General features: G+C 43.3%; 1 protein-coding gene across 3 annotated transcripts; it reads left to right on the top strand.

The window, feature by feature from the left end:
* Positions 1-373: 373 nt before the first annotated feature.
* On the top strand, positions 374-3,485 carry gjb8 (gap junction protein beta 8). Of its 3 annotated transcripts, none has more exons than XM_070891530.1 (2): positions 374-508; positions 2,068-3,485. In XM_070891530.1, the coding sequence occupies exon 2, from the start codon at positions 2,083-2,085 to the stop codon at positions 2,869-2,871; it is 789 nt and encodes a 262-aa protein (XP_070747631.1). In that variant the 5' UTR covers positions 374-508; positions 2,068-2,082; the 3' UTR covers positions 2,872-3,485. The 3 variants fall into 3 exon arrangements, with proteins under 3 accessions (XP_070747631.1, XP_070747633.1, XP_070747634.1); XM_070891532.1 differs by lacking the exon at positions 374-508 and adding an exon at positions 950-991; XM_070891533.1 differs by lacking the exon at positions 374-508 and adding an exon at positions 1,269-1,501.
* The last annotated feature ends 9,165 nt before the right edge of the window (positions 3,486-12,650 follow it).

Below are 12,650 nucleotides of genomic sequence, written 5' to 3'. Positions count from 1 at the left end.
GTGACCGTTGGACCATGCAGGGTATTGAGTTTATTTTAAGTACCAACAACAATATTATAATTTAATTGTTGATTTGTTTTTCTGTTGCTCTTTTGGGTATGTTTATTTATTTTGACCTACTGTTAATTTTATATTAATGGTGCCCCACAAGGGCACTTGCCATATTGATTTATGTTTCCGTTTGGTGACCCAGGGCCACCCTTATTGCTCAATCACAATAGGCCTAATCAGATAGCTTTTTGACTGGAGCCGCCTCCAATTTCCTTGATCAGCAGAATCCTTGCAATGTGTGCCAGTGTCTCAGCCCGCCCTATAAAAGCACATTCCCTTGTGTTCTCTTTTTCATTGGTACCATTGCGTCATTCAGGTGAGTCGCCGCAAAAAGGGTCAGGTAGCAACGGCGCGCTCTTGGGGGAAGACGAGAGAGGAGGCAAGCAGGTATCGGAACCAACTAAGAGTGTTACTCCAAGTTTCGGTAATTGGACGCTATTCTTTCGGCAGGAAACCGGTGAGCTATTTCTCTTAAAAACTGCGTTTAAAATGCGCACAAGGCTCTTGTGCACTTGGTGGAGACCTGCACCTTCTTTTGAAACCGTTTTAATAAGTGGCTGAAAAATGTCTGCCAGTTATCTTGAGATTTAACAAATTCTCAATCGGTTCTTGGAACGAATTAAAGATGTATATGGCGTTAGATTCCATCTGCATCTTAAAGTAGTAAATCATAATTTGAGCTGAATTTTTGAACAATGTTCGCTGTTGAAAAGAATTCTGAAGTACGGGAGTGACTAATTCGGTCATACGGATTTCGCAAGGACTTTTCCGAGGGCAACTGTTGGCGCTAGTTCCTGTGTTTTTATTTCTGTTCCCATTTTAAACTTTTTTCGCAACTGATTTCCAAATCGGTGAGTGACCAGATTTTCTCAACCATTTTAAAGTTGTTTGGGTTGCTTATTCTTGGTTTGCACTAGGCTGTTATCGGGCATGTACTCTAGTAAGACGAATTAAATGTAACCGTTTGTTCCTATTAGTTTCCCATTAACTGCCGAAATTGGCCCATTAACTTGTGAATGGCGATTCTAAACTCCTTTAGAGGGGTAACTTCTAAATAAGAACAAAACGCTGATTTGTTTCCTAAACTCGTGGGCAGTTTGTGAAAGTATTTACAAATCGCAGCCTCAAAGGGTAATTGACGGCCGGAAGAGTTGAAAATTTAGATTCCTGATGTTACCGACCTAGGAGTTTGCGACTGGTGTGCAAATAGTTGGTCTGTTTGTTTCTCTGAACAATGGGTCTGTCTAAATTTGGGCACGGCAGACTTTGACCTACACGGATTGTGTTTTCTACTTGCAGCGTGTCGCTTAAACAGATTTGTGTTCAGTAAGAGCTTCCCGATATTCTTGCTGTCCAAACATGGCATAGTTAAAGCTAAACGGAGAGGGATTCACTGTACTCTGTACCGGTCTTCAAACTGTGCATTAATCCGCATGTGCCTTGCTTGGGGGTATGTTGACTGGCTTCCACCTACCTATAAATCCCTGAACGGCTACATTTGAAAAACATGTTGCGCAGTCTCTTAGATTGGCTTATCTTTTGTATGCATTCCCGAGTGAAGATTTTATGCGAATTCCGTTTCTAGTGAAAGATATTCGCAGATAACTAGTTACTCGCTTCCATTATAAAGTTAAGGCCACCAATATCTTACACCCACCAGGCTCATTTTTATCTGTCTTCAATGTGATTGGTTAGCATTCGGATTTCCACCGTCAGGTTAGTGGCAAGATCTCGGTGCTAACAGGTAAAGGAATGCTCTGATCGTGAAACGATGCGGCTTTGGTGTGGAGAGGGACTTTGGCCATAAATCCTTGTACACGACAGTACAAATGACTACACTCCAGTACTTCACGTGTAAAGCGCTTTAACACGTCCGATGGCCGTGAAAGGCGCTATATAAATCCAAGTCTTTTACACATTCTTAAGAGTTGAACGAAAACCCTGAATATTCCGAAGTACCTTTTTAATCGTGTGATTAGTTCTTTTTCATAAAAACAATGGGTTTCTTTCTTTCAGGCCTGAAGCTGCAAGATGAACTGGGGACAACTGCATCTGATCCTGGGAGGCGTCAACAAGCACTCCACCAGCATCGGGAAGATCTGGCTCTCTGTTATCTTCGTTTTCCGAATCATGATTCTTGTGGTGGCGGCGGAAAGTGTTTGGGGAGATGAGCAGTCAGACTTCGTCTGTAATACTTTGCAGCCTGGCTGTAAGAACGTGTGCTACGACCAGTTCTTTCCCATGTCTCACATCAGGCTTTGGTGTCTGCAGCTCATCTTCATCTCCACCCCTGCCCTTCTGGTCTCGTTGCACGTCACATACAAACAGCACGAAGCGAAGAAGTCCTTGGAGAAACGGCAGGGCTTATTGAAGAAGGAGGACATCGACGCCTTGAGGAAACAGAAAATGCGGATCGTTGGTGCTTTCTGGTGGACCTATGTCATCAGCATCATCTTTCGAATCATCTTTGAAACTGTTTTCACCTACCTGTTGTATTTCCTGTACGGCGGCTTCCAGATGGCCCGCCTGGTCAAGTGCGACGCCTGGCCCTGCCCCAACACCGTGGACTGTTTCATTTCCAGACCCACCGAGAAGACGGTCTTCACCATTTTCATGATCATAGTTTCTGGGGTCTGCGTGCTCTTAAACTTGAGCGAGTTGTTTTATTTGATTGGCAAGGCCTGCATGAGGCAATGCTGCGGGAGGCGACATCTCAACCACGTCTCCAGGAGTAGAGAGAATCGCCAAAACGAGATGAATGAACTCCTGTCCATTGATGCCAAACTCCAGAAAGCCGCTTTCGAGCTGAGCAAAACTTGAGTGACTCCGTGCGCTGGCTAAACTCGTCTTAGTCACCGTGTCAGTCATCAGACTAACTACGTGAATGTGGGGAAAACGTGCTGCCAACAAAACACCGGGGCGAATGTGCCACTATTGAAGTTTAATATCTCCCCTTCCATTGTAGCCTGGTTTTAATTTCCAGCCTCCACACGCCGTTTCAAATACCAGTTACTCCAAGCGCACAACTTGCACTAGCTTGACCACATTTGCCAATGTTGTATTCACCCAGCTTTAAAATGCTGCATTCCAGCGATATTCAAGGTATTTTAATGCACATGATTGAAGCTGGGAGCCATTCTGTTGCCGGATTTTCCTCACCCGTGTATTTAAAATAGCGTATGACTGCCAGTGAATTAGCTATAACCCATCTCTAAAGCTGTGTTAAGTAGTTCATTAATTTGCAATTTATCGTTGGATTCATTAAGTGTTCAATAGAATGTCGCATTATTAGTCAGTCACTTGTCTAGCTTTTAGTAGCGACGGATTTTTGCCCCTGACCATTGGGTGGCGCGCGCGCTCCTACGAATTCGCAAGTTTCTCGTTTTTATGTGTGTATATATAAGAACAATAAAATTTTCATGTGCTACGTTGCACCTTTTCACCAAACTTGGCGGGTATCTGGTTTCTTCAAGCTTAAACTAAAACACAATTTTCGGGTACTGAAGGGAGAAATTAGGCTTTGTCTTAACATCTTGCCCCTCCGAGTTAGATGACCAGAATCGTTTCATGGTTTTAGTTGAGGGTTAATGTTGACGGTGCAGGAAGAACTCTTGCTCTTCAAGTTTCATGGGATCTTTTACATCTCCTGATAATCCCCTCCCCCTGTTCATTAACATATCAACCAACAGATGGCCAGTGCAGCACTCTACTGCATTCAAGTGTTGGCCTTGACCTCGTCCAAAGTTGTGGGCTCAATTCTGACTAAGTGTGAACCAAAGCTGGAGTAACAGTCCTCTGCCATGTATTCTAATTTAAAATAACCTACAATTTAGAAACCTGGTTTCTATTGTGCTATTATAACTCTGGTTTGTTCACTTAGTTGAGGTAGTGTAATAGATGCTGCCACACTTCATTATTTGCCACTGACTCAGCTCTGTTATATTATACATGACTTGATTTCAATTAACTTGGATGCTGCCAAGTTCCACACTTTGGTCTGCTTCACAGCTCAATCAACACATTAGCTGTCCATATTTCCTTTAGGTATAATTGTGTAACATCCATTATCTGCTTGTGCTGGAAATGCAACTTAATCCCAAAGTAAAGTAGCAAGCTTTTCTAAAACTAGAGGTGATCCAAAACTCTGCTGCCTGTGTCCTAACTTGCATCAAGTCCCACTTGCCAGTCACCCTGTGCTTGTTAACCCACATTGGCTTCCAGTTAAGCCACTCCAATTTCAAAATTCTTTCAAATCCCTCCATGGCCTTGTCCCTCCCTATTTCATCTCCTCCAGCCCCATAACCCCTGATTTCTGTGCTCTAATTCTGCCCTCTTGAGCATCCCTGATCACTCAACCATTGATGGCTATGCCTTCTGTTGCCTAGGCCCAAGCTCTGGAACTTGCTGCCTAAACCTCTTTCTTCCCCCCCCCCCCCCCACTTTCTTTCTTCTTCTTTGCTTCCCCCCCCTCTTTCTTTCTTCTTTGCTTTTCCCCCCCCACTTTCTTTTTTCTTTGCTTCCCCCCCACTTTCTTTTTTCTTCTTTGCTTCCCCCCCACTGTCAGATCACCAGTGGAAATCTGAAATTGCCTCAACACAACCTAGCTTTCCTTTTGTAAGGCAATACTCCCTCCTTTTTTGGATTTTGAGCTTTGCAGATGACTGATCCCATTTGAAATGGTTGCTCTTGGAAGAATGCTGCCAAGTGTTGATCTTGTAGATGGTACATGCTGCAGTCACTATTTTTGGATGAGGGTGCTCTCCTGGATGGTGGTACAGCTACACCCAGAAACTTGTCCATTACTTCCTAGGCTTGTCAGTGTGGCAAGGCTTTGAGTGGCTCTGGAGGTAAGCTACTTGCTTGAGTACCTAGTCTTTGATCTGTTTGTAGCTGGGATTAATATGGCTGCCAGAGTTAAGCCTATGGTCAATGGTGACCCTTGTCTGTTGGTGGGGACTTGGCAATAGTGTTAAGTTGGTGGAAATTACTGGATTTTCTTGGGTGATAACTGACACTAAGTGGCAGGTAACACTTCATTGTCACTAAGCCTGAGCCTGCTGTAGACTGACATTGGCTCTATTTGGCTACACTACTTGACAAATAACTGTGTAGGCAGAGGGAAAGCTTTACCAATATTGCCTGTATGCTATTTATATTAAACTGCTGGGAACAGAACAGGCAAACCTAATGTTTCTGGTGCATGTCCATTAACTTTCCTGTTCTTTCCATAGTTGTAACTTGATCAGTCCAATATTTTCTGTAGTTTAGCAATTAAGTCCATGTAGGCACATTGCACCACCTACAAGGATCTAAACTACAGGAGGTTCTGCATCTGGCATACAACCAAATCCAGTTCCTTTCTTGGGGAGGTGGGGGTGTGGTTAAGCAATTGTTCATTTAACCTGGTTACAACTCAACCCTCTGAGTTCTAGCTCCTTCACTTTGATACCAGATCTGTGCTGGTTAACTGCTGTACTCCTGGTAATAGCACATGCTAAATCCTTCCAGAAGTGGTTTTTAAAATAATTAAATAAAAAAAAATTGGTGACCATGCTAGCAGCTGATTAAGTGTGCAACAGTCATGTTTAATCATTTTTTTTTTTTTTTAAATCCACAGAGGCATCTTCCACCCTTCAAGATGTAGTTTTGGATCTGGAATATTGGGTCCTTCATTGAAACACCTGTGAACTCATCCTTTTCTGGCATGGAAGCAAGTCATCCTCATTTTTGAGGGACTGCCTATGATTATTGCTGCTAAGGCTGCATCTTTGTGTTGATGCTGTAGGAATAGCAGACCTCAGCACTTGCTGCCTTTGTCCTTCTAGGTGGTAGAGGTTGCAGGCTTGGCAGATGCTGTCACAGCAGCCTTGGAAAGTTGCTGTAGTGTGCACCAACCATGCTACACAAGTGGATGGGTGTATCAAGCTTGTCCTAGATGTTGTGTTCAAGCTATCCTCATCCAGGCTAAGGTAAGTGTACATTCCATCAAATTTCTGACTTCCACCTTGGATGGTGGCAAGACTTGAGTCACTTGCCACAGAATACCCAGCCTCTGACCTACTGTTCACCATATTTAGGGCCAGTTAAGTTCCTGTTAATAACCTGTATGTTGGTGGGGGATTCAACAATGGTAAGAATAGGAATAGACCATATGATGACTCTACCATTCAACACAAACATGGATGATAGGAATGCCATACAGACCCTCAAAACTGCTCCCTCATTCAATAAGATCACAGCTGATCTGATCATGGACTCAGCTCCACTTCCCCACCCATTCCCCTTAGCCCCTTATTGTTTAAGAAATGGTCTATTTCTCATTTATTCAATATCCCAGCTTCCACAGCGGAGGCAGCAAATTCCACAGGTTTACAACCCTCTGAGGAAATTTTCCCTCTGCTGCTTTAAATAGGTGGCCCTTATTCAAAGATCATGCCTTCTAGTTCTAGTCTCCCCGTAGCAGTGGAAACATCCTCTCTGCATCCACCTTGTCAAGCCCCCTTGATCTTATGTTTCGATAAGAGCACCTCTCATTCTTAATTCCAATGAGTAGAGGCTCAACCTTTCCTCATATCCATCCCCTCATCCCCAGAATCAACCCAGTGAACCTTCTCTGAACTGCCTCCAAAGCAAGTATATCCTTTCGTAAATATGGAAACTAAAACTGCATGCAGTATTCCAGGTGTGGCCTCACCAATACCTCTTTTATATAGCTGTAGCAAGACTTCTCTGCTTTTATATTCTATCCCTTTGTAATAAAGGCCAAGATACCATTGGCCTTTCGAATCACTTGCTGTACCTGCATACTAACCTTTTGTGTTTCGGGGAGATCTTCAACCTCCACTCTACTTGCCCTCCTGATACCCATTTTAACATTCCCTATAAAGCTGCATGGCTCTCTGCTGGTCCCACACAGGTTAGGATGAGGTTTTTAGGGAAAAGTTTCATGCATATGTGAAACTGATGGGCTGTGCACCCCAAAAAAGAAACATTGCCCCATAATTCCTTGATGTCCCCAAAATGCAAACATCTATTGGCCTCCACCTTGAACATATTGACAACTGAGCATCCACAGCCCTTTGGCTAACGTATGCCAAGATTCACAACATGGCACAGGACAGAGAAAGGATCTTTGCTTGGAAGATCAGGAACTAGAATCAATATGGGTGGAGATGAGGAATAAGCAGGGGCAGACAACATTGGTGGGAATAGTGTGTTTATACACACACACACCTCAGTGGTTAGCATTTAAAGAAATATTTCACCATTCTCAAATCCATTGAGGAGCTAACTCCATGGGGAAAGTGATCCATTTGTGACTAAACAAATTAAGGATAGCATTAAATTGAAAGAAGCTTGTAATGCGAAGAATAGTACTAGGCCTGAGAATTGGGAGTTTCAGCAATCAGTAAAGGATGACCAAAAATTGATAAAGGAGTAAATAGAATGAGGAAAAAAAACATTTGTAAGAGCTTCCACAAGTATGTAAAAAGAGTAGCAAAAGTAAACACTGGTACCTTAGAGCCTGATACAGGAGAAATTATGGAAAATTACAAAACAGTAGAAATGTTAAACAAATATCTATCTTCAGAAACCAAGCATACCAAAAATGTTGGGGAACCAAGGATCTAATGAGGGTGAGGAACTGAACGTATTTTTTCTCAACTTGTATTACTAGTGAAACTAAAAGCTGACCAATCTCCTGGACCTGACTGCCTAGGGTTCTAAGAGGTGGCTGCAAAGATATTGGATTTGATATTTAAAAATTCCCTACATTATGGACAGTCACAGCAGATTGGAAGATAGCAAATGTAACACCACTATTCAAGAAAGGAAGAGAAAACTGGGAACTACAGGCCAGTTAGCCTGGCATCAGTCATTTGTGGGGGAAAATGCTGGAATCCATTGTTAAGGAAGTGGTATCAAGCATGTTAGAACATATAACATGATTAAGCAGAGTCAGCATGAAAGGGAAGTAGTTTAATGTTTGTTTTTTGAGCATGTAACTAACTGGGTAGATAAAGGGAACCAGTAGTTGTAGTTTATTTGGATTTCCAAAAGGCATTTGATAAGTGGCCACATAAAAGGTTATTGCTTATTGGGTTGGGGGTAATATAGTAGCATGAATAGAGGATTGGTTAATGGATAGAAAACAGACTTTCATGTTGGCAGACTACAACTAGTGGGGTTCTGCAAGGATCAGTGCTCAGGCTTTGGCTATTTACAATCTATTAATTACCTAGATGAAGGGACTGAATGTAATGTATCCAAGTTTGCTGATACAAAGCTAGGTGGAAAGTGAGCTGAGGAGTCTGCAAAGGGGTATAGACAGATTGAGTGAGCACTGTTGCCACTCAGTCTGTCAGATGGAATTTAGGGCTCCATTTTCCCCAAAGTAGGCTTTTTTTTGACGTACCTGAAGAGTTCCGCCTGCTTTTTGGGGCCCAAGTATGGCTAAAAATGTTTCCCTGTTTGTTTTCCTCATTTTGGTGCAGCCTAACCTGTCCTTTAGTTTTGGGGGCTGGAACCTTGATCTGCACCAAAAAGATCGGGTTGCCACGGTAATCAGGGACACAATGTAGGCTGAGGCTGCAAAGTGAAACAGACAACCAGCTCGCAATGCATTAAAATACATTGCAGTAACTTGCCTCCAATTATTAAAGTCCACCATCCCTTTTCCACACCCCCCCATCTCTCACAGCTGCCCCGGGTGCTGATTCCCACCCTTATTCCAGGCTGAAGGGCCTCCTGGTCTGCTCACTAGCCCTGGCCGAGTGACCTACCAGTCCGCTCCCCCAACCAAATGACCTGCCGGTCTGCTCTGCTGCCCGCTCCCCTGGCCGAAGGACTTGCCGGTCCTGCTCCCCTAGCCCTGGCTGAGTGGCCTCCTGGTCTGCTCCCCCACCCCTATCGCAGGCTGAATGGCCTCGTCCCTTCCAGTCCCCACACCTAACTATACTTGTAAGGCTCTGCCACCCCCACTTCTCTCTCTTACCTCTCCTGCTGCTGCTGTCCGGGCATCTGCACTTACCTGCGCTGATTTCCTTAACTCACCAGAAGGTTTTTCTGCAGAGACCACATGCTGGCCTAAGAAGAACTGGAGTAACACTCAGCTGGCCAAACTTCCTTAAATCGGCAGAATTGGTGCGGGTGGCAGGTTATGCCCCCTTTGGCTGAAAAAAATACCTTTTTTAAAAAAAATTTAAAAAATCATAACTAACTAACTTATTTATGCTGGTGCAAATTGATTGGAGAAACTGGTTTTTTAACTTGGGCCAAAAAAAGCAGCCTGGTGCAAATCCCTGGGGAAAATTGAGCCCAAAGTGAGGTTCTTCACTTTGGAAGGAAGTATAGAAAAATGTAATATATTTTAGATGGTGAGGAGAAACTTTTAAATCTTGGTGTTCAGTGATTTTCATAGAATCAGATGTTTATAGCACAGAAGGAGGCCATTTCAGCCCATCGTGTCTGTGCTGGCCAACAAGAGGCTATCCAGCCTAATCCCACTTTCCAGCATGTCTGTAACCTTGCAGGTGACAGCACTTCAAGTGCACATCCAAGTACTCTTTAAATGTGGTGAGGGTTTCTGCCTCTACCACCCTTTCATGTAGTGAGTTCCAGACCCCCACAACCCTCTGCGTGAAGAAATTTCCCATCCAATCCCCTCTAAACCTCCCGCAATTACTTTAAATTTATGCCCTTGTTGTTGACCCCTCTGCTAAAGGAAATGGGCCCTTTCTATCCACTATATCTAGGCCCCTCATAATTTTATACACCTCAATGAGGTCTCCCTTCAGCCTCCTGTTCCAAGGAAAACCAACCCAGCCTATCCAGTATGTCCTCATAGCTTAGATTCTCCACTCCTGGCAACATCCTCATAAATCTCCTCTGTACCCTCCCTAGTGCAATCACGTCTTTCCTGTAATGCGGTGCCAGAACTGCATGCAGTACTCCAGCTGTAGCCTAACCAGTGTTTTATACAGTTCAAGCATAACCCCCTGCTCTTGTATTCTATGCCTCTGCTAATAAAGGCAACCATTCCGTATGCCTTCTTAACCACCTTATCTACCTAGCCTGCTACCTTCAGGGATCTGTGGACATGCCCTTTGTTCCTCTGCACTTCTCAGTGTCCTAACATTTAATGTGTACTCCTTGTTAGCCCTCCCCAAATGCATTACTTCACACTTCTCTGGATTAAATTCCATTTGCCACTGTTCTGCCACCTGACAGTTGATATCTTCCTGCAGTCTATAGCTTTCTTCTTCATCAATCACACAGCCGGTTTTAGTATCATCTGCAAACTTCTCAATCATACCCCTTATATTCAAGTCTAGATCATTGCTGTATACCACAAAGAGCAAGGGACCTAGTACTGAGCCCTGCAGAAGCCCACTGGAAACATCCTTCTAGCCACAAAAACACCAACTATTACCCTTTGCTTCCTGCCTCTGAGCCAATCTTAGATACAACTTGCCATTTTGACCTGGATCCCATGGGCTTTTACTTTCGTGACCAGTCTGCCATGTGGGACCTTATCAAAAGCTTTGCTAAAATCCATATACACTGCATCGTACGCACTACTCTCATCGACCCTCCTGGTTACCTCCTTGAAAAATTCAATCAAATTAGTCGGACACATCCGTCCCTTAACAAATCCGTGCTGACTGTGTCCTTTATTAATCCATATATTTCTAAATTAAGATTTATGTTGTCCTTCAGGATTTTTCCAATAATTTTCCCACCACAGGTTAGGCTGATAGGCCTGTAATTACTTGGTCTATCCCTTTCTCCCTTAAACAACGGTACCACATTAGCAGTCCACCAGTCCTCTGGCACCACACCTGAAGCCAGAGAGGATTGGAAAATGATGGTCAAAGCCTCTGCTATTTCCTCTTTTGCTTCGCTCAATAGCCTGGGATACATTTCATCTGGGCCTGGGGACTTATCCACTTTCAATGCTGCTAAACCCCTTAATGCTTCCTTCTAACTATGTTTATTTCATTTCATATATTTTACACTCTTCTTTGAAAGCAGTGTCTGCATCGCCCCTCTTTTTTTTTGTGAAAACCAACACAAAGTATTCATTAGGAACCATACCCACATCTTTTGCCTCCACGCACAGATTACTCTCATGGTCTCTAATAGGCCCTACCCTTTCTTTAGTTATCCTCTTGCTCTTAATATATTTATTAAACATATTTGTTTTTTCCTTGATTTTTGTTTGCCAATAACTTTTTATGCTCTCTTTGCTTTCCTAATATCTTTATTTCTCCCTGGACTTTCTATACTCAAGATTCTGCAGTATTTAGCCCTTGGTATCTGTCATAAGCCTCCCTTTTTTCCCCCCTTTGTCTAGGGAAACACAGGGAAGGATAATCAGGGGGCTCTAGATTTTAGTCTCCATTTTTCTTTAAGGGCATATATTTGCCCTGAACCCTCTAGATTTTGGGTGTCCTCATGCAAGAAACACAAAGCTAGCATGCAGGTACAGCAAGGAAAATGGAATGTTGGCCTTTAAAAGGAGGTTGGAGTATAAGAATAAGGAAGTCTTGCTACAATTGTACAGGGCCTTGGTGAGACCACATCTGGAGTACTGTGTGCACAATTTTGGCCTCCTTGTCTAAGGAAGGATATATTTGCCTTGGAGGCGGTATAATGAAGGTTCATTAGATTAATTCCTGGGATGAGAGCTAGCCGATGATGAGAGGTTGTGTAGAATAGGCCTATACTCTGGAGTTTAGAGGAATTAGGTTACAAGGACACCCAAATCCCTCTGAGAACCAACATTTAATAGTCTCTCTCCATTTAAATATTTTTCTATTCTTGCGACCAAAGTGAATGAATTTTCCCCATATTATTCATCTGCCACTTTCCTGCTCACTCTCTTAACCTATCTATATCCCTTTGCAGACTTTGTCTCCTCATGGCTTACTTTTTCACCTAGCTTTGTATCATCGGCAAGCCTGGATATATTATGCTTAGTCCCTTCATCTAAGTCATTAATATAGATTGTAAATAGCTCCTTGATGCTGTACTCTGTCAAATGATGCCTTGATCTCCAGGGCAGTCTCACTCCCCTCTGGAATTCAGCTCTTTTGTCCATGTTTGGACCAAGGCTGTAATGGGGCCTGGAGCAGAGTGGTCCTGGTGCAACCCAAACTGACCATTGGTGAGCAAGTGCTGTTGATAACACTGTCAAGAACCCCTTCCATCACTTTGTTATTGATTGATTGTAGGTTGATCAGATGGTAATTGATCTAATTGGATTGGTCCTGCTTTTTGTGGACGTGACATACCTGGGTAATTAAGTTCGGCACCTAAATTGACCAGGACATTAGGAAGAACTCCCCTGCTCTTCAAAAAAAGTGCCATGGGATCTTTGCATCCACCAGAGGGCAGCTGGGACCTTTTGTTTAATCATCTCATCAGAAAGCCAGCATCTCCTTCAGCACTAGTGAAGTGTCAGTACTTGAATATAGGTGCCAAACTTAACTTCCAGATAGTTAACTTGTAATGGAATATGATTGCCAATATCTACTTTCTCCTAACCTCAAAGTTCCAAGAGGCCCTATCTACCCTTGAATGAATATATATTACAG

The sequence above is a fragment of the Pristiophorus japonicus genome, chromosome 10, assembly GCF_044704955.1.
Source record: "Pristiophorus japonicus isolate sPriJap1 chromosome 10, sPriJap1.hap1, whole genome shotgun sequence".
Lineage (NCBI taxonomy): Eukaryota > Metazoa > Chordata > Chondrichthyes > Pristiophoridae > Pristiophorus > Pristiophorus japonicus.
This window is presented reverse-complemented; position numbering and strand designations above follow the sequence as displayed.

Excerpts from the sequence above, each read along its gene's own strand:
- gjb8 (XM_070891530.1), top strand. The coding sequence starts at position 2,083 with ATGAACTGGGGACAACTGCATCTGATCCTGGGAGGCGTCAACAAGCAC.